Raw genomic sequence first — 25,754 nt, 5'->3', positions numbered from 1 at the left:
TCTGGTGCTTTTGTGAGTTTTGCAATGCTTCAGCTTGGTGGTGGAGGTGGCGCTGAGGTTCAAGATTGAGAGCGGCTCAGACCCTGCTTGGTCCCGAGGCAAGTGCAGATAGATAGTTTCCATTTCTGGTAAGTCATATTGTTCTTACTATAGAAGTATCCATAGACAGTTATGAAGTGAGCTGTGTCTCTCTGAAGATTGTTGTCACTCGTAGTCAGAGTGTTGTACTGTTTATTTGTTTCCTTCTATGCTCACTGTTGTGAGATGTCTACTTTACTCCACCAAAACTCAGATTGCTTGCGTGCCCAATCATCATCCGTAAACACAGCAGTCTTGCCAGCATCTCCTCCTATCAACTCCTCGTTCCCTTCGCCGAATCTCAACACCTTGGGACTCTTGGGATCATATGCCTCCCATTTGGGTCTCTGGGGGTACTCTCCAGAGACAGCGTTAGGGTCTCCTCGTGTGATGAAGCTAGTAACATAGTGGTTCAGTGTCTTGGCAAGGTCTTTTTGTGTTTTGGAGATAGCCACGACCTTGGGATCGCAGACTTCGTAACGCATGTTATCAGCGTGTTGGGAACCGTTATTGACTGTGCTAACAGCGGCCCAGTGGTAAAGATACACAGGCACTGATGGTGAGGCAAGTTCGGCTGTTTGGCGTGCGGGGGCGACATAAGCATAGTGGGCGTATGCAGCCTCGATGCGCTTGTACTGTGATCCCATATCCTTTCGAGTCTCCTTGTACTCGGAATCCTCAAACTTGGCTGGGTCTCGGTAGAGCTCCTCAATAGTGTCCAAATCCTCGGAGGTAAGCAGTGGTAGCAACTCAGCCCAGAAATGTCGAAATTGAGAAGACTCCGACATTTGCTTGTTAACATAAAGCGAACCTTCGTTCGTTGTGAAGCCAGTCATTATGGGCACCTTATGCCACTTGCCCGACTTCCATGTCTCAAGAGGCGGTCGCGCGATGACTTCACCGTCGATTACAGGTTGGAAAGCCCAGCGAAGTGAAGGGTTATACTTGTCGAATGTAGCTGTTTGCGCATCTGTGATGACCTTCTCGGGCTGTTGGCGCAGATAAGGGAAGATCTCATTCTCTGGGAGATTCTCGGGGACGCCGACCGCGCGGAGGAAGTCCTTGAACTGAGCTTCATGAATCGGCGCATTGTAAGGTCTCACGGCTCGTGATGTAGGAGCTCCGGACTCAATAATGGCTTTGTGGAAGAGAGGGGCAACGCCCTCCTTGTAGTGCATGATATGATGACCGATCTGCTTGAAGTTAGTTGACTGTACGCTCAGATGAGCGATGGAACTTACAGAATGAGCACCAGCGGACAGACCAAACAATGTGACATTACTGGGGTCACCACCGAAGGCTGCGATGTTTTCTTGCACCCACTCCATCATGAGAATCTGATCCTTTAATCCAAGGTTAAGAACACCCTCCTTAGCACTCAGACTCGAGGGCAAAAATCCCAAAGCTCCAATTCGATATTGAAATGTCACTGCGACAAAAGCTTCCGGCGCATTCGCCACCATCGACGCCGTCTTGTGCATATGCGCCGAACCTCTGTTAAATGCACCGCCGTGGATATACAAAGCAACAGGTAACTTTTCATGTTTATCCGCTGACTTGCGAAAGATATTCGCTGTCAAACAATCCTCACTCTGCTCAAGCGTTGGTCCAACCAAAAGTCCCTTGCCAGGAGCTGCAGGGCCATATTCAGATGCATCGATGACTTTGTCGGGTGAAGCTGGGACTTTGACGGGGAGACGGAAACGAAGATCGCCTGTTGGGGGTAGAGCGTAGGGGACGCCCATCCAACCATCTACGGGTTGGGGTAGGCTGTCATTCAGCTTGACGCCGACGAGCTTGCCCTGGGGAAGGGCGATGGTTGGAGTGTCTGGAGAAATTTGGCTACCCATTTTGACTTGATTTGCTACTATCGTAAATGAGGAATTGTGAGAATACAATCTGTTAAATACAGTCAAGACTCAACACTGACGAAACTCATTGTTGGAGTAGCGCCATCAGTATGAGGGGCATCTCCTCGGCGTCCAAAAACCGCTCCGCTCTCCACGTCTCAGTTCCGACAACGGCTTCAGCAGCACAATCACCGGAGATAAGTGCCATTCGCGCCCTATCTTTCCAATCCAAGAAATAAAACACGCGAATCTCCCTTTTCAGATCGGGGAACTTGCTTTACCCCGCGAATTCGCCTGTTGAATATGGACCCGATCGCTACCGGTATTAGATCTGAGGACCGAGTATCGGAGCTTGATAGCGGCCAACTGGAACTAGGCCTAAACCCCGCATACTTGGTGATTTTAGTGAGGCTTTCATTGGTGTGAATGCCTTTCGCGCTGTCTTGACTCAGGAACTGCAGCTTCGTTGGGATGAGATCTGCATGATAGACTGATAGGGTTAATTCGCTTGGTTGATACGAGAATAATGTACCCCGGGCCATTGTCTATCACTTGTTTAACTGAAGGGAAGGCTATATGGGTCCTTGATCTCCCCATCATCATGAATCTCAAACTGTCCTCACGAAGCAAGAAAGCTTCTAACATTCAGTAGGGGTGCTGAGAACAACTGGTCTAAAGGCATACTAAGTTATCCTAAACTTCCCTAAATCTTTTATCGCTTGGGATTTAGCCCCTCGGTTTTCTTTCCTTCCCTAAGCTGTCACACGATGTCACCACCAACAACAGGGCCGTTGCCCGACGACAAGAAACTCGCCGAAGAAGAGCAAATCGCCATGAAAAAGCTCGACTCAATCACTCCAGGCGAAGTCGTCGAGCTTGACGCTACAGAAACATTTCTGCGCCAACATAACTTCACAAATGAGTACATCGGCGAACTGTTGACCGACACGGAACTCAACAAGAAGCTCATCCGCAAGGTCGACATGATCCTCCTCCCCATGTTGATGGGGACATACATGCTTCAATACATTGATAAGAATGCGCTTTCATATGCTGCCGTGTTCGACTTGTTCACAGACACGGGAATCTCATCGGATCAATATTCTTGGTTCGCTAGCATCTTCTACTTTGCGTACATGGCTGCCGAGTACCCGTGGTTGTTTCTGGCGCAGAAAACGCGTATGGCAAAGGTTGTTAGCGGCTGTGTTATTGCATGGGGAAGTGTGTTATTGTTAACTGCTGCGGGAAATAACTTTGGTTCGTTGGCAACGTGTAGATTCTTTCTTGGTGTCTTTGAGGCGCCCATCACGACGTGTTTTATGATGATTGTTTCTATGTGGTACACACGAGAGCAGCAGCCATTCAGAGCTGGTATTTTCTACTGTTGTAATGGGGTAGGAGCTATGGTAGGAGAACCTTCCTGGTTATTCGGACTCTGCTAACATTTCATAGCTCGGCGGCATTCTTACCTACGGTATCGGCCAGATCAAGAACTTTCCCGTTTGGAAGGCTGTTTTCATGACCTGTGGCGGAATGACAGTCGTCTGGGGTTTCGTTCTACTCTTCTTCCTCCCTGACAGCATTATGTCAGCCCGCCATTTTACCCTCGAAGAACGAGCCCTGCTCATCGGCCGTGGCCGTCTTGCTCGAACTGGTGTTTTAAACAAGACCATCAAGTGGAACCAGATCCGCGAAGCTTTTATCGATCCTCAAGTCTGGCTTCTTGTTTTGTTCATGCTCCTCAACGAAACCATCAATGGAGGCATTGCCAACTTCGGCAAGCTCATCATTAAGGGTGTTGTCAAGGATCCCCTTGAGACCGTCGCTCTCGGTATCCCAATGGGCGCTTTCCAAGTCATTTACATCCTTTCTGGCACCTTCCTGGCTTCGCGCATCAAGAACTGCCGTACCATCATCATGGCTGTCTACCTTATCCCCACCATGATTGGAGTCTGTCTTCTCTGGAAGCTTGATCGTGAACACCACAAGATCGGCGTACTTTTCGGTTATTACATTATCGGCGCCTTTGTTTGTTCTTTGGTCCTCGCGATGCAGATGCCCGCTAGCAATCTCGGTGGCTACACCAAGCGTATCACAGCTTCAGCAATGGTCTTCATCGCCTACTGCGTCGGCAACGTCATTGGTCCTCACGCTTTCTTGGGCTCTGAGGCCCCCTTGTATCCATCCGGATGCATTACGATTCTCAGCTGCTCGGTTGCTCAGATGGTCGTCGCAATTATGCTTCGAGTACTCCTGTCCAGGCGAAACGCACGAAGAGACGCAGCCGCTGCGGCTGTTGGGATGAATAATGAGGATCTCTCTGAAATGGATGGAGCTGACTTGACAGATTTCGAGGTAAGATCCAAAATGCGAACTAAAAATTGCGACAAGGCACTGACATTGCGCAGAATCCTCATTTCCGCTACGTGCTATAAACTCATGATGTCTCGAATGCATAAGGAGACGAATGTTGCCAGTTTGAACGAACTGCATTAGTAAATACAATGAATTTTTGAAAAACCCTCTGGGGGTAAGAAGACTTCTTACATTAAGATAGTGTATTATGGTCAACTGATCTGATCTAAAGACCCACTAAGATACACTAAATTTACCAAAATATTTTCGTCACTTAGGATAATGATCCTAAGTTTTCCCGACTTTCCTAGGAAGCGCCACCAATATGCCTTCCCGTGATCTGACCCAAAAGTCCTTCCCCTATCTAAAATTATTTTTGTCCCTGGTGTTACAGTGTTGTTACATCCTCCTGTCCTCGTCCGCTACCGCGATAATGGTCTGGGCCACGGAAATACAACCTCATAAGTCGGAGCACCGACAAAGAAGCATAAACCAAGAACCCACTCCTTAGTATACAAGCGCAATGGTCCGTTGTGTTCATCATCTGAAAGCCAAACCCCAAGAGACACGTGGTGGTCGAGATCGTTTGCAAGATACTCCTCATCTGGCTGGTCTTCCGACCAGAGCGACGTGAAGACATGCGTGAGATCATCTTCCTGTTGGCTGAACAGCTCTTCTGACTCATCGAGATTTCGATTGCGGATGAATATCGCCCGTGCTGTTGTAGCCTCTCCAGATGGGTCACATAGATAGCCCAGTGTTAAAGGTTGATCTGCGTCCATAGCTCTGACGACCTCCTTCGCCATAAGCCTTCGATAGCGTAGACTAAAAGACTCGTCCTCATCTACAACAAAGGCATCTTCCTCAAGGAAGTCCGTCATATCCTCCACTATCTCTGCGTCTTTGCGCCCTTTCTTTGCCTTGACGAGTTCAACCAGCTGTCTTAACCGCGTGCGATCATATTCAGACAGTTGCTGGTCGCCTTTCTGACTTGGCTGCGATAAGCGCGGTGATGACCGAGGCGCTTGGAGGGTATCATCCAGCTTCCAGAGATGACCTCTTGTGACTATCCCAGTTTTGGTGAAGTTAACATCGACGAAACGACAGCTCTTGTTAAAAGTCAACCTTCGCGCGCCCTCCGGGGCCCGGAAATCATCGAAGAAAAGATTGTTGATCTGCTCAACCATTGGCTCATGTTCTGATACAGGTGGCTCATCGTTTTTGAGAACCTCGCCATTTACGAGACGAAGGGCCAGTATCGCGAGGTCTAGGTTTACACCGCTATCCTGAAGCCGCGTACTGTTGAGACGTGTCGCGTATTGGCAGCAATTGGCAATGATTGCTAGACAATCCCATGGCTCCGTGACGCCTCGTTTTCGGACATCGGAAACAATTGTCCCAGACATGGAACTTGAAGGTGATAACAATATGGTGTACTTCCCCGCCGTCGCAAGTATATGGTCGATCATCTCTTCATCCTCACTTGTCAGAAAGTGATGTCGGCGAAAGCCAAGACAGAATTTGGTAGCGCTTTCCGAGAACCTGGCTGACTGGACACTCAGCTCGCCAGGTACTACACCAAACATTGGTTTCCTGCCACTGAGTATCGACCGTTTTGTGTCTTCGAAATCGCCGCTGTGATGGATGAGAAGCGTCATCTTGAGACCAGCTCGGTAGTTCTCTTGGAACGTCCACGCTCTTGTCCACCATTTATCGCGGGTGATTTCGTATATCAGGCATAGCATCTTACGAGCTTGGTTATACTCTGCACCTTTCGACAGCGCAAATCCGCCCTCATGGTACTTGACAAGGGCACCTTTGAGTATCGAAGAGAGGGTTCTCATCTCATCCTCATCTTGGATCGGCCGACCGAGTAGCGCAACAGGGTGATCGCTCAGTGAGTATACTCGATCCATTGCATCGAGGGCATGCCTTTTCTGCCTGCACTCAGTATGTGTGCATGATGACTGCTTGCATTTCTTCTGCGGGATACTATGCCGATCAATCCACAGAAGCGGCACGTCATGACATTGCATGTATTTTGTGATCCTTTCAAGCACCGAATTCCGTACCGAGGAGCGCCAAGCTTCTTGTCCATCCCTTGTCTCGATTTTATGGCCCTCCTTCCTGGGGTTCTGTGTTTCATGCTCGGAAGCATCCCAGGTGTACGACAGCGCAATAAAATTATTATCTGTGAATCCGTTGACAGTTTCTCTGAACCAGTAAGGCGTCTCGGGCTTTTCATCCTCATCATCTGTGAGCTTTCTCTTCTTGGATTGTCGTCGACCGAGGCATTCGAGATTTTCAACGATCCATATCATCTTTTGCTGCGGAATTCTGCATTTTTGTATCTGAAGGAGTGACGATATGATGCTTGGTCCATCTTCTGGTGTGTGACTGCCCCGAAGGACACGCTTTGTGGCCATTCTTTGGGCCGCTGAAAGGACATTTCGGGTTCAGGGGATGTAATCGATTGGACCTAATGAGATTTCTGGTGTCAAGGATGACGACGTCAGCGCCGCTATCTCACGAGACGCGTCGTCAGCTGCCAATCACAATCCTCTTTCGACCTATGTGTGGGTCCATGATGGAGCCTTTTCTCTGGAGTATCTAGTCTAACTGGCAGAAAACTTTCCTAAATAATGAAAAGGCTTAGATGAGTATTAGGGTATCTTATGATGAACACTTTTCGTGCATAAGCACAGACGTCTATAGCTGAGACGGATATCATAGTTACTTTTGTAAGCCTGTGAACTATTTCATCATTCATATATCAGCAGGTATAAAGTATGCTGACACAAATTTCGATCAAACATCAAACATCCTCTACCCAAGTTCCCGGCATCGGCATCCGCTGTTTCTGCCTATGTTGTCCAACTTTAACTTGCTTGTGCTTTTGCCTCCTGTCAAACCTGTCTTGGGCTAGCTGCAATTCCCGATCCACCCATTCTGCCTCTTCTGCACTGTAATCGTTGTAATGGCGAAGAGGAAGCCAAAAAGGCCATCCTTTTCGATGTCTGTCAGATCCACCCGGAACCCCCAAGGTCTGATACTCCTTCCAAGCTTCATGCTGTGCAATATAAGCTTGTGTCGAGCCTCCTTGGTACAATGTGAGCGGACTCGCAAAGTGTTCATGTTCCGTTAACAGCTCCTTAACAGGGCATTCGTCCTGGATGAAGAGGGCCCAGAATGGGAATTGTCTTCCTCTTGACTCTTCGATGAAGAGAACGCGCCTGTAGTTTGAAGAACCAGTTTTCTTGTTATTCCAATATGGCGTATCGCGCCACGTCGCGAAACAACACTCCGTCTCGACCATGAGATATTCCTTAATGTTGACGCCGGCTTCCTCCAAAATATCTATCCATCGATGCACATGTTCCAATATCTCGTCGGTGTCCCAGTTGTAAAATAGGATGTCTTTCAAGGCACTGAACTCAGTATCAGACCGAAGCTGTTGATGGATATCCAAGCCTCTTGAAATACAACCTGCAATAAGATCTGCCCATCCTTCGATGTTCACTGCTAAATCGTGCTTGAACTGCTTCATGGCGTATCTCCAGACCGCGGTATTGAAGGCTACCATATTACCAGAGAAGTGAGGCTTGCATGCTTCTATGCATATCTGGGCGTTGTAGGGATCTACAATGCCTCGCAAGATCATGTGAAACTCAGATGCCAAGATGGAGTCTTGCCGTATCTTGATGTATTCCAGGACGCATCTAGGACCATCTTCACCATTAAAAGCATACAGGTATCTTGCGCTTCCAATATGGTTTCTAAAATGTTAGCATATCCGTTCGATATCTGTCTTTAGCTAACCCATACCTGTTGGATAGGTCAAAAGTTTGCGTTGCGAGAAATCTGAGAATTGACTGGGATTTTGTCAAAGCTGCCAGCTGTCGTCGTGTTAGGGCGATAAACAAACGATGCTTTTTGACTTACGCCCAGAAGAGAAGTCTCATTGTCAGGATCATATTCATCCCAGGCAATGACCGTTGCGGGCGTCAGAATGCCTTGAGTAAAGAAAGCCTGAATTTGGCCCAAGTTATCATCCATAAAGGCCATCTCAACTTTTTCTCCAATCTGACGCTGACCTTCCTGGAGGTAAATAACTCGAGGTATCTGTAGGGTGATACAAAATGGGGCCAGGTTGCCACGTCGTAGCGACACTTTCACGTACAAGCTCAATAATGAAGAGCCTATCGTGAAGATAGAATCATCCTGAATTGCTGATGATTTTGAGCCTGATGAGATTTCCTCCTTGGTTGTTCTTCTTGTCCATTGTACAAAAGCTTTGGTGCTCCAGGCCTGTCTCCATGTATCGATGATAGTTTCTGGGCTTTTTCGACGTGTTGGACGCTTGTCGCACGGGTCAAGCTTTCTGACACCTGATATCCTCTTTGCTTCTCTAGCTGTTGAAGTAGTTGTGGTTGGCAAAGGACTCCTGACAGCCTTGTGGGACGTCATAGTCACAGCCCTGAAGGATTAGTAGAAACTTTGCAGGTTGCAGGCTGGGTGTACCGTACAGAATATTGGCTGTCATATGCAGCTGAAGCGAGGAAAGGCAACGGTCCAGTCCATTCGTGGCAAGGCGGATCTGATCTTTATACCGCAGAAACAGGGCCCCAACAGTCTTCAACGGATTCCGGGTATTCTTCTGCATTCTTGAGATTGAATTGAGAATTTTATGGATATCTGAGACTTTAGATAGACATTGCTGAATGATACGACGTAACTTCTGGAGCAGATTGACTTCCAGCGTGTTGAATCTCCGTGTTCCATCTGAAAGAATAACTTCCAAGGAGCAGCAAATAGTCTCGATATCGTCAAGCTTGTCGGCGAGGCTTTCGAGCTCTTTCGCCGCTGATTTGTAGGCTGCGATGTATTCCTTGACGGCTTTTACTGTCTGCACTAGCTGCATCGCTAGGGACAGGATTCCAAAACTTAGAGAGGCAGGGTCCATAGTGCGTAAGAATGTTGTTGAGGGTGAAGTACTGAATGTGAGGATGAATGGCAAGTCTTTCGATGTTGGCAGCGAGAGAAATCGGGCTGCGCAGAATGCCTTGGAGGGGCTGTGCAAAGCATCGCGATCTCATTCGATGGATGTTTTCTCATCGCCAACTTGTCTTGAATTGTGATTCGTCTACTCTCGCAGCCTGCATAAGGAGGGGTATGGACAATGGGTAAACCACCTGATCCTGGAGTCTCACCAAAACAATAATTGATTGTATTGATTCAAGAAGCAAGTGCTTACTGTGTATAAATAATAAACCCTCGAAAGTCCGTTTTCATTCCACCCATGGTCCAGACATTCTTTGCCGTCTGTTTCCATTACAGTTAAACTTTTGACGTTTATGCTGCCATTTTCGTTCAAAGCGATCTTCCCTCAAGTCAATAACTCGATGAACCCATTCTGCTAATTAGTTTAACCTTGGCCACCATTCTGTCATCGTCGCCGCCGCCGAGGTTTTTCAACATCCATCGATTAAGAGAAGGCGCAATTGGCCAAAACTTCATCGCTGGGACTGATGCAGCCATATCTCCTCCATCCTTCCAATGTCGATACCTACCAACATAGGTAGGCCAACCGCCCCATTGCAACGTTTTGTCTGCACCTCGCAAGGCCGGGAACTCAATGAATAGTTCGTACATCAGGCATGAGCTGTCAACGCGCTCAATCCAATACGGAATCATACGTCCGTTGGGATACCCTAAGAGCAGCACTCGTGGGATAATCGTATGTTTCAGACCATAACCAACCCAGACCTTGGTTTCAACCAATGTGTCAAAGCAATACTTCACCGCAATTTCCACATATGTTGACATATTAACCTGCGCTTGTTCCAACATGTCGACCCACCAGCAGGCGCAATACCAAGCTTCGTCAGCGTCGCCAAAGTTTGAAAGAATCAACTCCAGGTTTTCTGTGAACACGTAAACCTGGGAGTTGGAAAAGATATCATACCCTCGCGCAATGACGTCTGCAAGTAATGACGACCAGTCATGTAGCTGTGCATTAGTTATGTCAAGGGCAGACATACTGCAGAAAGAAAGGCTAATCTCTCCAATAAATATATAATCAAAGTTCTTTTGCCGCTGACCTGTAGGCGTTGACCAGGTTCTTGATAGTAGTTATCGTGTTAACTAGCTGAATAGATAGGGGGATAATTCCAAGGGCCAGCGAAAGAGGTTCCATGGTGAGCAATGCGACGTGGCTGAGGTTGAGGTCAAGGTCGAGGTCGAGGTTGATGGGAAATGAAAATTCTGTTGAGGGGTTATAGCCAGCGAGGTATGTATGACAAGTTGCAGACTGAGATGACAACATTGTACAAGGTAGCGCAAGGTAGCCTAGTTTGATATGGTGATTCATCCAGTATATGCAGGCCTTGCCGAGAAATGAATTGACTGGACCTGTGTATCGTCAGGAAGTGAGGTACTACGGTGAACCTCGATTCATGATTGGAAAAATCATGTTCTGCCAATTTAGGGAAAAGACATCAAGACATGAGCTTATGATTGAAGCAGGGAAAGGTTGCTACGTGCGCAAAGGTCAGATTCACTATGTTCTAGAGTAATAAATATACGACAAAAACTATCTCGATTATTTTCAAAATGCTTCGCCAACCATTGCCTTGCCAGATTCTTGAGGTAGACGACCCCATAATTCATCTGTGCTTTGATTGTTCCCTGGATAAGCAGACAAACTCTCCACGTCGACCTCTCTCAAAACATGTATGCTATCATTCGTCGGAACCGCTGGTATCGGATTGGTAGCCGCAATAGTTGTGTTGGTCCGAGAATCGCCAGCGTGGATAAAGTCTCTCGTACTCGGCGTAGTTCCTTTGGTATTTCCCTTTTGCATAGACGACAATGGTACAAAAGTGCTCTGATTCTCGGAGTTCTTTGTTGGTCGTGATCGAGTTCCGCTACGGTTTCGGACGAACTCAATTAGTTCGCTAAGAACAGCAAATTCCAGCTTGAGTTTGATCGAGTAGGTGACCAGCTTGATGCCTTGCTCCCAGACATAAAGGTCATGGAACTCTATAGCCAGAAGAGCGATGTCCATTAGGATGATGACGAAGTTGATCGTAAATAGCTTGTATAGCATGCTTCGTGTGTTCCCGAAAGCTGTCTTGAGGATCTCCATTGACTTCCAGATGTACAGGCCTGAGATGATGAGTTCCTGCAGATAAAAGATGGACATCGAGATTTTTTCCGCGATGTTGAAGACATTGTTGAAGCCGCGTCTGTTATCGCTTGGGCTGTACTCTGATCCGAACAGAAGTACAGTCATCGTCGAATGCTAAGCCGTGGTCAGCTTGGAACTTTGGTACTCGAGGGAATGACTTACCCAAACGAGACCGTTGATAATGATCATGATGAGAACGGCTCGTAGAATCTTGACATCGGTAACAATTAGGTGAAGTCGCGAGTACAAAACAAATGATTGGCCACTGATGACAAGGACCCAGCCGACAGTCTCAATGATCATGCCAACGTAATCGTGCGTAAGGTCGAAGTAGACAATTAGCCATCCCAGACAGTATGGGATAATGCCGAATGATGCAATGAGAATACTCCAGAAGTAAAGTCCCGATCGTCTTTTGAAGGTCAGAGATATGAGGGTGAGTAGCTCGATGGCATTGTAAAGCGATAACGTCGAGGCAACCTTGGTCAAGTGTCAGTACATACCACTACCGAGAGGGGCATCCAAGTACAACTTACAACGACAAAGACATCTCTACCAATGTAGACTGTTTCATCGATGGTTGAGTAGTGAGCATCCCATTTATCACGATGGGGTAACATCATTGTGTTCAATTGCGAGGAACCTGGGCATTCATGAATGTAAAATATCTTGGTAGAAGAGCATGCTTAGAAGAGTAAAGGCAGCTTGGCACATAAATGAGCTTAGGATTCCATGCTTATCTGGGCATCTGTCAAAGCGTCATAACGGATAATGCCAGGGGTCTAAGGCCCAGAAGCTTGATACACCAAAGCACGGTCTCGATTGTACACGCTATAGCTTAATTGTAGTAGGAGTTACCCTGTTTTGACGCCAAATCCATGATATAGCTCCTCCAGCATATGCCGATAAAGTCAAAGAAGATCGTGGCTTGTAGAGAGCGCATATGACCCAATAGGTAACGCCATAGCATTCCAAGCATCCCGTGCGCCCGCTATTAATCAGAGGAGCTGATTCAGAGCTGATCTCGAACTTCGGTCAAAGCCATAATCACATATTATTTGATAGATTCTTATGCTACTAGCAAGCTCGTCTCCTGTCGGCGGCTAGTAGTTAGATCTAGACCCCTCACCAGTTGGGTGACGATGGCCTTCATGTTGTCTCGCTTGAGACTCAATGGCTTCAATGATCTCATAGTAACACTCTCTAGTGCCAAGAATCGACAGTCTCCATCCCGTAGACAAGAATGGAATAAGATGATGATGATCCAATTCCTATCATCGAACGGTTGTAACCCAAAGGATTTTAGCATGCTTGGTGTGATGGATGCGAGACATCCCGAGCATCTAAGACAAAAGCAGCTTACACCCTTGGCCAATGGAAAAGATCGGTGGCTTGCGATTAAGCTTCTGTTTATGGTTGTCTACGCCGTTTTCGACCTGTACCTGCATTAAAGCTTAGTGGCCTGTCCAAGAAAAGCCCGGCCCATAACCGCGTCATGGCTTTGAAAGAACGGGAGAAATGGTAGTACTTGATTCTGTGATCGAGATTAAAATGCACTCAAAGCAGAAAGAGGCCTCAGGGAACAAAAAGAAAGTTAGGACCTCTATCCTAGGTGATTAACAGATTTAGTAAATTTAGTGTAGACTCAGAAAGTCTCTAGATTAGTTATTCTTGTCATTTGGGATGAAGGTCCTAACTCCTCAGCTTTCCTGCCTCCTTCAGGGAGGCCAAGATGAATGGCACTTAAGTGAGAGAGAATACCAAGATGTCACTAACCATTGACCTAAAAGAAGCTACCCTGCAGGAGTAAGCGGCTGAGACAAGCCTGTGTTAAATATCCCGTCTTACTGGTAGAGCAACTAACCCGAAGAAGAATTGTCCAAGACTCATAAGACACTTCAAAAGTAGTAATGACCGATCCAAAACTCAAGAGTCAATCTTTACAAAGGACTTATTCCAGCAAGAATCTGCACCGATGGCCCCTGCTTAACATTCGACCCAATACCAATTCTCGCCCTGGTCCTCGCATGATTTTTTGAACTTGTTGATGTCCTCTCCAAATGTATCGCAAAACCATTCCGCCCGGTGATTGCAATAGCAGTAACCATTTCCCAGACTACTGCAGATTTTCGTAGTCACTGCCTGCTCTTCGGCGGTAGACTTGTCAGGGTTTTTGCAACGGTACGTATTGTCGCCGCACGATGATGCCACGGGAGCAAGGAGAACGAGAAGTGAGAGGAATTGCATGGCTATAGGCAGATCACGGCGCTTGGTTGGCTGTCATAGGCAGAATCTCTCCGATGACTATAAGGTACGATGCTGAAGAACTGTGTGCTTAAGACCATCTAGTGGGATAAGTTGTGATATTTATACATGGGCCCTCTGTTCCCTTTGCTGGATCAAGGTAAGTCTATGCCGTTATTCCTTGGATTAGCCTAGTGGTATCATTGCCTCTTTAAACCACGAGATTATTAAAGGAGTTCGGATGAAGCAGAAATTAGATGTCCAATGTTTGCGCGTCATCAGCCGCCAATCCCGTTTGATGACTTGTACTGAATTACAGGTCTAAAGCCAAATTAGCAACCTGGCCTGAGGCAAGAAAGACTCTTCGGTTTTTGAAACCTTCTCTGGTACATGGCGGTCGCCTGTCATTGTCTCATGTGATGATGAAGCTGAGAACGCATGAAATTCATGTCTTATTCTAGCTAGATGTTAAGCCATACCGGCCAAAAGCGACCGCGTCTGTCTTAGTATATAACGAATTCTTGTTCAACCGGGTTCGTTTGGAGGAATTTCCCCTGCATAATTCCATCCATATACGCATCTCCTACGAAGGTGAAACCTCCCTCACAGCGCGAACGAAGCACAATAGGCGAATGAACGCCTAAAAGAAGTGTTACAGTATCTCCAGCCTGCACAGATTTGTGACCCAAACCTAGCATTGCCTGCTGTGTTTTAAACAGATTTCTTCCACGTTCGCTGACGAAAACATATTCTTTGATTTGTTTGATCGCGTTGGAAAGCTTTTCCGTCACATTCCAAGTCAGTGAAGCTGGTACTGGTAGCAGTAGGAGGTCCAGATAGTCTATTTGTGATGTGGTTAGTTCTTCCAGACTAATTGCCTGTTGCCGCATTAAAGCGCGGATGAATGACCTGACTTCCTGATCAGTATCTTGTGAAACAGGTGCATAACAATATTCCAGGGTTCGCCAAACGTAGTCCTCACCAGGTCCAGAGTCGTGGGGCAAATTCGCAAATTCGCCAATCGATGATATTCGCCGTACCTTCTCTTTTTCCCTGCGAATAACTGATCGCCACTCGGCGTTCCCGCTTGAAGATCAGGCTCTTGAACAAGGCTGACGAAAAAGGCAACAAATTCTGGCCCAGCACTAATGAGCTCGCTGTCTTCGGCTCTCAGCTTCAAAATATATTGTTGGTTGAAAAGCTTCCGAAGAAAAAAGTCGGTATCACCATCATTTTGATCGAGTCCAATCAGTTCTGCTTATGATCTGATGCGAGCACAAAAGCTTGATATAGGTTTTTGCGAATTCGAAATAGGACTCTGTTAACGAGGATGTACTCTTCTTCAGATGTATCACCCTAGATATATGAGAGTGCTGAGTAGGTGCCATCTTCGATAAACCCATGGCGGAGCTCGAGAGATAGGTGAGTGTCATAAGGTGAAGCCTGAAGCACACGGACGAGCCTGGTTTGGAGTTGTCGCGTCGTGAATGTCTGTATATGGCCATGCCTTCAATCATAAAAACCGTTGTAGCAGAGGATATGAGAGGCGAGTCAGTTGTTTCGCAATTGTGTTTTATGTACCCATACAATAGCTCTGGAGTAGATTCTAAAAATACTCCATATGAGGTTCATGTTGTTGGGATGGTTATCTGTCCCTGTGTCTACAAGGTCGATTGATGAAGATGTGGAGTAGTGACATACATCAAGTGGCCGGTTATGGGAGCCAACCAATATTCATGACTACGATAGGTGGACAGACAAGACACGTCCTACCTCCAGAAATCAAAGGTATGGAACTCATGAACATTGACTCTCTCTAGGAACTGTCTTCCTAATCGTCAAGAGGAGTAGACCATCCGTTGGCAGCATCATGCTCCTCAGGCTCCGTCGTACCGCGTAACGTCTTGTACCTCTTCATCTGCTGTGACTGCTCTGACTCCTCACCCTTCAAAATCCTCGTAATTCGCTCACCAATCTCCTGCCCTTCAAAGTAAGCGCCCTGCAAATACCCGAAGAACTCGGCTGAGTTCGCTTCACCAGCGAACCACAAGCGGTCCACGTTTGCACGGAGGTTCTGGTGTTTCTCCAGCGTCATACCAACGGGCCAATTGCTGTACGATCCGTACGACCACCTGTTTCTATTTGTTAGCAAACATCGCAGCGTGGGGGACGGCGTGACTCACTCTTCCATACTCCAGCGGGGGTACATGAATGCAGTGGGCTCGGGAATGTGCTTATCGGGGAACATAGAGCGTAGCACCTCCATGATTTCCTTCTTGGTCTTTTCATCCGATTGTTGCTCAACTTCGTAAGCCTGTTGTTGCACAACTGTTCCAAACAGGATGTTCGATCCTGGAAGGAAGCCTGGTGTGCTCAGTGACTGAAACAATGGGTAGTAGCCGCGTTGCTCTGGGTCAGCGTAAAGGAAGTACTGTGTGTCCTCAGGCCAAAACGTCTCGTTGAACTGCATGAAGATCTTGGTGTAGGTTCCCATCTGGAACTGTTCAATGGCTTGTCTCTTCCAGCGGGGAAGCGTAGGCTTGAAATCAACGGCGTTGTTCTGAAGGACGCCGACGGAGAAAGTGCAGATGGCGTAATCTGCTTCGACGCACCCGTCGTTGGTATCGATTTTGACTCCCTTAGTGGTGTACTCAATCTTTTTAACTGTCGTCTTCAGACGAAGCCTTGGGTCATTCTTCTTGAGAAACTCATTCGCTTCTCCAACGAGCCAAGCATTGTAGCCTCGTTGGTCGATGACAAGGTTCGTCTCATCACTGAAGTGCTTGAAGGTAGCATTGTTTCCAGCGACACCGTACACGAAGCCGCTTTCCTCTGGAGAATACGCCGTCTCAAAGTCCCAGCCCCACCAGTCAGCAGCAGCCATCTTCATATCCCTCTTTGGTTTCCAGCCTGCCAGGCTAAGACCAGCGCGAGTTGATGTATCTTGAAGATTCTCGGTGAAGATATAACCAGCTTCCTGCGAAGCGATCTCAAACTTCTCGTCAAAGAGGTCAATCAGCTCAGTATAATCGGAAGCTCCAGTCTCATCGTAGGTGATGATCGCACTGTCATTAGAATACGTATTCTTCACTTTGTGCTTCTGAGCGAGGCGCCAAATTGGGTTAATCTCGCCCGAAGGATTCTGAAGACCTTCGATCCAGTTCGCACCGAGCTCGACAGTCAGAGGCTTGCCATCGGAGGATTTTCCGAAAGTGGTATGTTTCATGCGGCCTCCGACGTAGTCATTGTGCTCGAGGATGATGAAGTCGTGGATGGAAGCATTGTGTAATGTTTGTGCGGCAGTGATGCCAGCTACACCAGCACCCAGAATTGCAACCTTGGTTTTGGTGCAGGTTTCTTTGCGTGGTATCGATGCTGCCTCACTTGAACCTAGTAGAAGGCTAAGGGATATTGAGAGGAGTTGAGAAGCTGAGTGTCGCATCTTGAAAGTCACGATAACTCGATATGATAAAGGAAGGTGGGAAGGATGAGAGTCTGCAGAAGAATAACATGCATGATTTTGAGGACTTCGGTGAACTACTTATGCTTCTCGACTTCATACTAGACGATCCTCCTGTTGATCCCGACCTCTATCTCCTAGGTGCAATCAATTCGACTATCTTCACCTCCTTCCATTCTCGTCACAACTATGTTCCATGTCCTTGTCGTAGATAGAATTGACTTCTGATAGAGCGAGGCTACACTATCTTATCAGCGTGCCCAATTTCCTTCCTTTTATGGCATATACATTGCAATTCTTGACTTTGGTGCCAAATACCCCGACATTTCGTAGATCACGCTTACCGAGTTGGGCGAATAGATTGCAGTTATCCAACTCCCTATCCTCATTTTGTTCAAGCTCTGAACAAGCATCTATCAAGATAATTTCCCCGCTCTGTCAAGATAATGGTTGCAAGAAGCGTTGCTGATCGAGGGATTTTCCTCGGCTGTTGAGCCCGTTTGAGCAGGACGATGGAGACGGTCTCGACTGTTACATTGAGCTGTGACCGCTGCGACGAATGAACGCATCGTTTTCCTTCCCCGCGTTTTAATTACATGGCATCGTCGCGTGGTAGACTTATCCAGATCCATGACAAGTGCCGACGTTGGTGGATGCTTGTGCAGATAAGAGCGGGTTAGACGATGAGAATAACATCCGAGACAGCCGAACGGTTGCATTCAGAAGCCAAGAACTGCACGTGTTGGGTTCAATGTCCAACCCCCTTCCCGTTGGCTAATTATTTTGGTATCTCGATGTAACATTCTTCCTTTCATTCGAAAACAATCAAGCCCCTTCATTCTAGTTTCTTATTCACATGAATTTCTTCCTTATTCCGGTTGCGGTTCGGAAGCGGGTCAGCACCTTTTGTCACATCGGAGTGCTTACAACGCGTTCTGTGTCTGGAAGGCTCATCAGCCACGACGCATCATTTCGCTCCGAAGCATCATGGAAGTATTGCAATTGACTATGCTTCAATAGGCGGGATCTGAGGGACCTAAGCGAGTCTAATCGAGTCGCTGGGTTCCTGTTGGATACTCCCCTAGCAAAAACTCCACCATGATCGTCTAACATCCACTCCAGCTCGGATATATCACAAACTGGTAGAACTCCATGCGATGGCCATCGGAAGTTACATGTTTCAGTTCAATTTTTTTGCTGTACACAACAATGAGGTGCTGTCACTATAAAAGGGTCGTAAAAGCACAACCATTGGCTTTGGATGACACCATCAAGCACCCTCATCATCCGTCATCACTCTAAATTCATTCCAACCAATCTGGCAAGATGGCTCCCCTCCACTTAGGCGCACTTGTCTACGACTATCAAGCTATAGATGTCTTGGGCCCAACAGACCTCCTCAACTCTGCCACCAAGCCATACATCAAAACCCTATCTGGCCATTTGAAGGTCGACCAAGACACAATCTCTCGCGCCCCAGAGTTCGTCTTTCATCACATCGGCATCACTCGCGAAACCTTTGTTCTTGAAACAAGTAACATTCCGATTGTCCCGACTACAACCGTGGATCAATGCCCCGAACTTGACATCCTTCTCCTCGGGGGTCCGGATCCCATGAACTTTGAGCTTCATCCCAAGTACGCCGAGTTCATCCAAAAGCACGTCGCAGCTGGAAAGCTTCTCTTCACCACTTGCACTGGAGCCAGCGTCGCTGCTGCAGCAGGTGTGCTTGACGGCAAGAATGCGACAGTCAACCACGGTGCTATTCAGCCTCTCAGACAGAAATTTCCGAACGTCAAGTGGACTGATGAGAAGAAATGGATTGTCGAAGGAAACATTTGGACTGCGGGCGGTGCAGTTGCCGGAATGGACATGTTTGCGCATTGGATCAAGGAGAACTTTGGAATGGATATCATGATTTTGGCTGCCTCGATGTTGGATTATGAGCCGAGGGACGTTGATGGTATTTTGAACGTCATTCCGAAGAGGTATGATGAAAATGGCAAGCAGTTGCAAACTCATGTTTTCAAATAGAAAATGGTATCAGTGCCTATCAAGACCATCCTAAACGGCATTAGTCGAGATACCAGGGCAGGCCAAATCATCAAAGGGGGGGTTGAACCAGTGAAATCTTGTCCATTGCATATTAGGTCATTTCATGACAGGGTATATAACATATCTAAATCAAATCCCATCTCCTCAATCATCATTTTCTGGCATCCGACTCCTCAACCGTAAACTCAACCTCCTTCGTAATCCCCGGCATCGAAGGGATAATCTCATCCGAACTAGCCTCGCCACCTCCTCCATGAATGTAAACATGCCGATCATTCACGCTTCCAAGCCCAGTCGTTGATCTGATAGACCTTCCGTTACTCCTCTTCCAGTTTGATCCGTTTCCGTCGGCGAGCATGATACTTCCGGGTTCGGGACCGCCCTTGTATTTCGAGCTGACATTGTTGGATGAGAGGAGCGAGCCGAAGATAGGTTTGAGCTTTTGGCGCATCCATCCCCATGTGCTGGGGAGATTAGCTGTTACGACGGCGACGAAAGATTCTCGGACGGCCCATGAAGCACCTTCCTCAGGTCCTGTTTTGGGGTTCTGGGGACGTCAGTGAGCTCCTCACGACACTCTGGTGATGGAAAGTCACATACCTTGAGGATGAGGATACATCGTAGTAAGCCAGCGACCATCACAAATACGGCGCCAGAGAAAAGCACAAGCAATCCGTACTTCTTCACCTTGGGAATGCGAGCGCCCCAAAGCATCGGAATGGGGATAGCGAGCAAGTAAACGTCAGTTATGATGTTGAGGCTGACGATGATGAAGATGTAGAGCTTGGACAACGCGGGGTGGCAGAAGTCTACAGGATATTAGTATTTTGCCTCTCAAGTCCAGTTGTGCCTCGACGTACTGCCTGGGTTGGGGTAGATCTGCCAAAAGCGGTTAAATGGTTGGCAGCTGAAGAGAATACAGCATACAATGGCGATGTATGTCGAGGCAATGAAGCCAAAGCCGATGTAGATTCGAGTTTTGTATCCTGTGAGACCAGCCTGGAGTCGTCAGTCCTGTCATTCATCGGTTATTAATGTTGTGTTGAGCTTACCGTGAGTCGGAAGTAGAAAGCACAGAGCGCACTCTTGATGACCCAGAGCACTGTTGCGTACATGATCCAACCAGCGATCTGGATCTTTGAGCCGCCAACCCTGTCAAACTTAGTCACCCACGTCTCCTGCAGGGCCAAGCAACCTACCTCCATCCATATTCTTCACTGTTCGGTGACAGAGCCTTGCGCTCCTCATCCGTCATCCCACTGTTGGTCAACCCATGAAACTTTGCTCCAACAGTATACGCAAGCGCCGTCTCGATCGTATACGGAATAATCGCCACCAGCATCAGATAATCATCGGCCTCAAAGTTTCTCACACCGACTTGTCGTATCCTCGCAAACGTTCGTAGGCCGATGACCAAAATGCCAATAGAGAGCAGTGTAAACGCCTCAGCGGCGAAGGAGGTAGCACTACCCATGGCTGCAGAAACAAAAAGCGATCCGAAAAACCAACGCATGCATAGGGGTCACGACCCAAGGGGAGGGGAAGCCTTTAAAGCCAAGTTAATGCCTGGAAAGCGCGTAGCCACTTACATGGATCAAGTACGTTTCTCCGAGGGTCCATCGCCAATCACAACTCTATCTTGCAGCATCGTTCCGGTGATAAGAGGCCCAGGCACAGATCCGCGCCCAGGAGAGGATGTCATGAGAATTAGAGGCGGATGAGGCTTGCAGTAGTGTTCTGCGCTAGAAGACGATCGACATTCGCCAAGGATTTGGTATAGAAATCGGCCTCTCAGCTGCCGACTCGAGTCATTTCTTCACTGAAGATCACTTGAGAAGTCTTAATAAAACCTGGAAATCAGGATGATCACATTGCGTCAAAACGTGGCAATGAACCGTGCGTTTCATATTGCGCCTGAAGCTTCTTCGCTGAGAAGAGGAATGTTCATCGTTCATGACGATGTTGAACCGTAGTCTCGGGAGGAAGGTCCCGGTTCCCGAAAGGCCAATCAGCGACGATCAGTGTCAGCTCTATTCAATCGACTCAGCATCTACAGAGTCAGAAAGAAAGGGTTCATGATTGACTTGCCTTGTTGAGACAATGTAACCGGGTTTACCAAACTCAAAAGCCTCTCCTTTCTTTGTTCATGATCTCCGGATTTGCGAAGACCCGCGCCCATCTCAGGGGCTACCGAGTCCCCGGATATCCTCCTTGCAGCTCCCCGTGCCCCACCTTCCGAAGGCTACAGGGATTGATCGGAATCAGAGGAAAGGGTTCTGCGCCGCAGTTTGCTCAGGAGAAGTGTTCTTCATGTGAATTAATGATGTCTCAGAACGCATGAGTCGTGAATTAACACGTCAAAGGTCCTTTCGTTGAGTCTGATTGCAAAGGTTCTTGATAACAGTCAATGCGGCAGATCGACCGCAGTTGAAAAGCGTTCCGCTAAAGTGCCCCCACTGACTTCTTTAGCGTTCGTCATCGTTTCCATCTGGACTCCGTAGGGCGGACTACGATGATGGCTACGCTGGAAAAAGGTCGTGATTGCAGATCACAGAACTGTGAACTGACAGTTTTGGACTTTACGGCTGCTTTGTTATAATTATCTAAGTTAATTACGGGAAATTACAGCGTTACGGGGCGAACGTTTGCTCCTGTTGAGATGACGGGAAGCTATTAGTGGAATCGGAACGCTGGTCGGAAACCCAAATTGGTATAAGGTGGCGGTCTCGCATCCAAGACATCCACGCCCAACAAGACCAGTTCTTTGTTCTCTCAATGTGTATTTGCATCTCATTCCCGAAATAAATGTGAAAGTGTTTCAAATAGAGTTTTCAAGGAACTGAGCACTAATCACATCAGTCTGGGCAGTCTTATGATTGAAGGCTCATTGACGTCATTTAAAGGTCCATATGCCAAAGGCCCAAAGACAATTGTGATGAACCGCTGAACCGAATATCACAACTTGAAACCGAGTTCATCTGAGCCTGCCAAAACATTGATAAAGACTCAAGTCTCGAGATTTTTCAGGCATTCGAGTCTTGTAATCGTCTGTAGGTAGTCTGAAGATCGAACGGCAAATTCATTATCAGTCGCTGCCTATGTTATGGCGGGTAGCCACTGTATTTTCAGTAAGCAGCCATACTCACCCCACTTAAACCACCTTCCCTCAAGCATCGCCATTGCAACGCTTCGTCGCAAGAACACGGCAGATACATGGGCCTCTTCTCTTTACGGCCACTATCTGGCGGCCACTCTCTTTTTCTGATATCCTCGCAGTCTGTTCAGTGTGCAGTACAAGAATCACTTCTTTTACAATAATTGCGCACATCTCGCGCTTCCTTCATGGCTCCACCTTCCTCTTCTCGAGCGCTCGAGCGAGCAACCAGCACCAGTTCCGAGTGCAGCCCCGAATCCATATTTGCGGATACTGGAATCCTCATCCATCCATGGGAAACTGCATTTTCCAAGAAGCATGCAAAGGTCGCAACCAAGATCTATCGCCTCATCGGTGAATATATCAATATTTGGCTTGGCGATATAAACCCCGAGTACTGGACGCTTGGTACCCTCGAGAGCTTGTACAATCTTCTTTCTGACACCACTCGAGATATGCATGACTCGGATCAGTGGAGAGAGAAGTTTGGCCAAATCAAGGTTTACTTGACAAAGTGCGCTGTTGTAGACGCGTGGCGTGGCATGAAGCCCACACTGTATCCAAAGCGTCTTCAAGATGCACAGCTTTGCTTCTCACCTGCTACCAAAGACCCCACGGATGAGAAGACAGTCGTTGAGAGTGAAAAATCGGAGGCCGAGCCCTCTATTCCTTCACCTGAAAGACCCCAACCGAATCCCGTGACCCGCAAACATCCTGCAACCGAGTCTCTTCCTGAGGCTTTCCCCAAGCAGCCGCGCCAACAACAGATTGCTGTTTCAGCGATGGCAGGCGATAACACTGAGGTACTTCAACTCCCTATACAAACTTACAATACTGATTTCCACAGTTCCTCTCAACTGATTGCGACCTGATTTCCGAACTTAAACAATACCAAGATGACGCGATGGACAACTTCCTAAAAATGCTAAACAAGCTTCTCACCCTCGCATCAACCACCGTCGCCAGGTTAGCCCGCGAACGAGAGGTCGCCTCAGACCGCGTCAAAAGTCAGGTGGATAGCGTGGCTAACGCCAGAGAGTGCTTCACTAAGCTCAAAGACGCCACTTCTACCCTCATGGCCGAAATGGAAGCTCATGTAGCGAACGAGAAGAAACTGCAGAGAGCCAAAACTTTTATCGAAGCCGCAAGCCCTGAGGTTTGGTCAACTGTCTTGAGGGTCCGCGAAAATGCAAAGTCGAATACGTCCGCCGCCCTCGAAGAGAAATGTCACGAACTTGAGGTCGTACAGGCGCACCTCGGCAAGCTGATTAAAGAGCTCGAGGAAACTCAGGCGTCGATTTACATCACAGATGAGAAGGTTGAACGTGTCGCGGCTCAATAGGATGAGTTTGATGAGTACCGTGTTTTCATCAGACACATGATCCTACTTTGTGATGCAGGACCCAAGGGACTGGAGAGGGTGGTTGATGCTTTGAGTGAGCAAGGACTAGAGTTTAAGACATTGATTTATGAGCATGTAAGCGATGGACAGGCCAGCGTTGATAAGTGAACGGAAGGCGACAGGAGTGCAGGCTTCACAATGATACCGGTCGTGAACAGTAGCTGGAGTGCAATCTTGTCACGGATCATGGATGGACGATGGCTTTTCGGTGGATATCCCCAGGATGGGGCAGTGTTTATGTGTACAAAACAATTACTCAGACAATCTTACGATTGAAGCTTCACTGACGTCATCACTGAGATTCAAATAAACAAGCAACAGAGTCATTGAAAAAGCAAGATCTTTTGATGTATCGAATGTTCATGTGCAACAAATTACCTCCTCAATCTATGTACATCCAAGCATATTAAACAAATAAGCTAAAGTCCTTTTTCGCGGACGATCAAGAAGTTTCAAAAAACCAAACAAGTCAAGTCATCCATTTTCCCTTATCCATCGATATCCCAGTCATAAACGCATAACTTCATAAGCAACCTTTGTCTAGTCAGTTGCTCTTGTTGAACAAGCTCATCCGCAGCATGCCCCCCTTCTTAGGCTTCTGATGAAAAGAGCTCTGCGCGCTGACGGGTCGATGATCGAAACTGTCAATGCTATCCATGCGCTGAACGGGCTGACGGACTGCGGGTGGTGGGGGCTGCTGCATGAGTTCCCCGCGGAGAGCTTTGCCGACATCTGCATGCTGACGCTCATACTCGTCATGCTTGGACTTGGCTTCGATGAAGCGGTCTTCGGCTTGGCGACGTCGTTCTTGAAGAGCGCGGATTTCATCGTCGAGTTGGTTCATTTGAGCTTGAGCTTCGTGCATGAGATGATCATACTCGTGAATCTTCTGCTCAAGAGGTAGAAGAACGCTCTTTTGGATGGAAGGGCTGTTGAGACGGTTGATGTCGTTGCCGGGAACTGCTAGTCGGTCTGGTGAAGGTGCGCGACGCTGCTGATGCTGATCTGAGGCCATGGATTGAGAAACACGACTCTGCTGGGTGTTTGGGCCATTTCTGGGTGGTGACTCTCCATGAGGTCGGGGTTCAGACTCTGAAGCGCGGCGCGATTGGCGTCTGTACCGACCACCTTCTCTAGGACCATTGGGCTGCTGCTGCTGAGGACCTCCGTCCATTCCGCCAGGATAAGTAGGAGGCATTGGTTGCTGAGGACCTCTGGGAGCGTTGTTGTTTGGACCTGGACCAGGAGGTTGTCTACGCTGCCCGGCATTACGAGGGACCTGACCAACCGGAACAACACGCTAAAAGCAAAAGGTCAATTGCGAGGTTCTGGCGCGGAGAAAAGATGTTGCAGAAAAACAGTGTTTTCTAGCGCGGGTTGAAAAAAACTCACCTGTTGCTGCTGCTGTGCTTGTGCGAGCATGGCGTCCTGCAATGCCACGTCAGAGGTAGGTGAGCGCATGTCGAATTCTTCACTCTGAGGGCGAAAATCATCGAGTTGCTCGGGCGATTGAGTACGTCTGTATCTCGGACTCTGGCCATTTCGCGCAGCGCGAGCTGCCTCGCGGGCGTCACGAGCAGTGCGAGGCTCAAAGCCCGGATCTTCGAGGTTGTATCTCGGCTGGTGAGGAGCCGCCATTGTAGCCATGTTGCGGTGGGGGGCGGTGAGAGAACACAAAAAAAAAAGATAGAGTAGAATGAGAATGTCTTACGAACAAGACATGAAAATAGCGGGTAGAGAGTGAAAGGAATGAGAATCTACAGCGACAATGTCAGGAACTGATTCATGTTTTAGTGAGGGTCTGGAAAGGCGATGGCTGGAAATGGCGAGGTTGGTGGTTTGGCTTGGGTTTGGCACAGCCAAGTCACCAGATTAATTTCTTGAGGTTGGGGAGTTTTCTTAGCTTCAGGGGTTGAGTGACCCACTGAAGGCACAACACCCAGCCACTAAAACTGCAGCTGCGCAGA

At 47.9% G+C, this 25,754-nt stretch overlaps 11 protein-coding genes across 11 annotated transcripts; 3 read left to right on the top strand and 8 right to left on the bottom strand.

Annotated features, from left to right (window-relative positions):
• Positions 1-161: 161 nt before the first annotated feature.
• FOBCDRAFT_324945 (Alpha/Beta hydrolase protein) lies at positions 162-1,928 on the bottom strand (the record flags this gene model as incomplete). Its single annotated transcript, XM_054707853.2, has 2 exons — positions 162-1,271; positions 1,320-1,928. 2 exons carry the CDS (start codon positions 1,926-1,928, stop codon positions 252-254), a joined length of 1,629 nt encoding a protein of 542 aa, XP_054563828.1. The 3' UTR covers positions 162-251.
• Positions 1,929-2,695: 767 nt separating this feature from the next.
• On the top strand, positions 2,696-4,363 carry FOBCDRAFT_193515 (major facilitator superfamily domain-containing protein; the record flags this gene model as incomplete). The annotated part of the gene is made up of 3 exons (XM_031193786.2): positions 2,696-3,334; positions 3,381-4,283; positions 4,337-4,363. 3 exons carry the CDS (start codon positions 2,696-2,698, stop codon positions 4,361-4,363), a joined length of 1,569 nt encoding a protein of 522 aa, XP_031030407.2.
• Positions 4,364-4,468: 105 nt separating this feature from the next.
• Positions 4,469-6,755, bottom strand: FOBCDRAFT_234505 (uncharacterized protein). The gene has a single exon (XM_059609973.1). The coding sequence runs from the start codon at positions 6,707-6,709 to the stop codon at positions 4,706-4,708; it is 2,004 nt and encodes a 667-aa protein (XP_059468197.1). The 5' UTR covers positions 6,710-6,755; the 3' UTR covers positions 4,469-4,705.
• Positions 6,756-6,998: 243 nt separating this feature from the next.
• On the bottom strand, positions 6,999-9,311 carry FOBCDRAFT_234504 (uncharacterized protein). Its single transcript, XM_031193784.3, has 4 exons — positions 8,810-9,311; positions 8,226-8,760; positions 8,109-8,179; positions 6,999-8,059 (listed from the first exon to the last, which is right to left on the bottom strand). Exons 1-4 carry the CDS (start codon positions 9,244-9,246, stop codon positions 7,099-7,101), a joined length of 2,004 nt encoding a protein of 667 aa, XP_031030405.3. The 5' UTR covers positions 9,247-9,311; the 3' UTR covers positions 6,999-7,098.
• A 222-nt stretch (positions 9,312-9,533) lies between these two features.
• On the bottom strand, positions 9,534-10,322 carry FOBCDRAFT_266036 (uncharacterized protein; the record flags this gene model as incomplete). The annotated part of the gene is made up of 1 exon (XM_059611371.1): positions 9,534-10,322. One exon carries the CDS (start codon positions 10,320-10,322, stop codon positions 9,675-9,677), a length of 648 nt encoding a protein of 215 aa, XP_059468196.1. The 3' UTR covers positions 9,534-9,674.
• A 568-nt stretch (positions 10,323-10,890) lies between these two features.
• On the bottom strand, positions 10,891-12,095 carry FOBCDRAFT_246034 (uncharacterized protein; the record flags this gene model as incomplete). Its single annotated transcript, XM_059610730.1, has 4 exons — positions 10,891-10,952; positions 10,989-11,586; positions 11,635-11,952; positions 12,009-12,095. The coding sequence occupies 4 exons, from the start codon at positions 12,093-12,095 to the stop codon at positions 10,891-10,893; spliced, it is 1,065 nt and encodes a 354-aa protein (XP_059466406.1).
• A 3,452-nt stretch (positions 12,096-15,547) lies between these two features.
• FOBCDRAFT_149094 (uncharacterized protein) lies at positions 15,548-17,158 on the bottom strand (the record flags this gene model as incomplete). Its single annotated transcript, XM_059608303.1, has 2 exons — positions 15,548-15,827; positions 15,900-17,158. The coding sequence occupies 2 exons, from the start codon at positions 17,156-17,158 to the stop codon at positions 15,548-15,550; spliced, it is 1,539 nt and encodes a 512-aa protein (XP_059466405.1).
• Positions 17,159-18,502: 1,344 nt separating this feature from the next.
• On the top strand, positions 18,503-19,244 carry FOBCDRAFT_193507 (class I glutamine amidotransferase-like protein; the record flags this gene model as incomplete). Its single annotated transcript, XM_031193780.3, has 2 exons — positions 18,503-19,164; positions 19,211-19,244. 2 exons carry the CDS (start codon positions 18,503-18,505, stop codon positions 19,242-19,244), a joined length of 696 nt encoding a protein of 231 aa, XP_031030401.3.
• Positions 19,245-19,382: 138 nt separating this feature from the next.
• Positions 19,383-20,705, bottom strand: FOBCDRAFT_266034 (uncharacterized protein; the record flags this gene model as incomplete). Its single annotated transcript, XM_031193779.3, has 5 exons — positions 19,383-19,778; positions 19,832-20,040; positions 20,092-20,230; positions 20,284-20,383; positions 20,431-20,705. 5 exons carry the CDS (start codon positions 20,703-20,705, stop codon positions 19,383-19,385), a joined length of 1,119 nt encoding a protein of 372 aa, XP_031030400.3.
• Positions 20,706-22,501: 1,796 nt separating this feature from the next.
• On the top strand, positions 22,502-24,107 carry FOBCDRAFT_234500 (uncharacterized protein). Its single transcript, XM_031193778.3, has 2 exons — positions 22,502-23,188; positions 23,233-24,107. The coding sequence occupies exons 1-2, from the start codon at positions 22,574-22,576 to the stop codon at positions 23,725-23,727; spliced, it is 1,110 nt and encodes a 369-aa protein (XP_031030399.2). The 5' UTR covers positions 22,502-22,573; the 3' UTR covers positions 23,728-24,107.
• Positions 24,108-24,115: 8 nt separating this feature from the next.
• On the bottom strand, positions 24,116-25,642 carry FOBCDRAFT_12422 (uncharacterized protein). The gene is made up of 2 exons (XM_031193777.3): positions 25,180-25,642; positions 24,116-25,087 (listed from the first exon to the last, which is right to left on the bottom strand). The coding sequence occupies exons 1-2, from the start codon at positions 25,432-25,434 to the stop codon at positions 24,332-24,334; spliced, it is 1,011 nt and encodes a 336-aa protein (XP_031030398.1). The 5' UTR covers positions 25,435-25,642; the 3' UTR covers positions 24,116-24,331.
• Positions 25,643-25,754: the final 112 nt, after the last annotated feature.

This window comes from Fusarium oxysporum, chromosome XII (genome assembly GCF_013085055.1).
Source record: "Fusarium oxysporum Fo47 chromosome XII, complete sequence".
NCBI classification, from domain to species: Eukaryota; Fungi; Ascomycota; class Sordariomycetes; order Hypocreales; family Nectriaceae; genus Fusarium; species Fusarium oxysporum.
The sequence above is the reverse complement of the archived record's forward strand: the minus strand, read 5'-3'. Positions and strand labels throughout refer to the sequence as shown.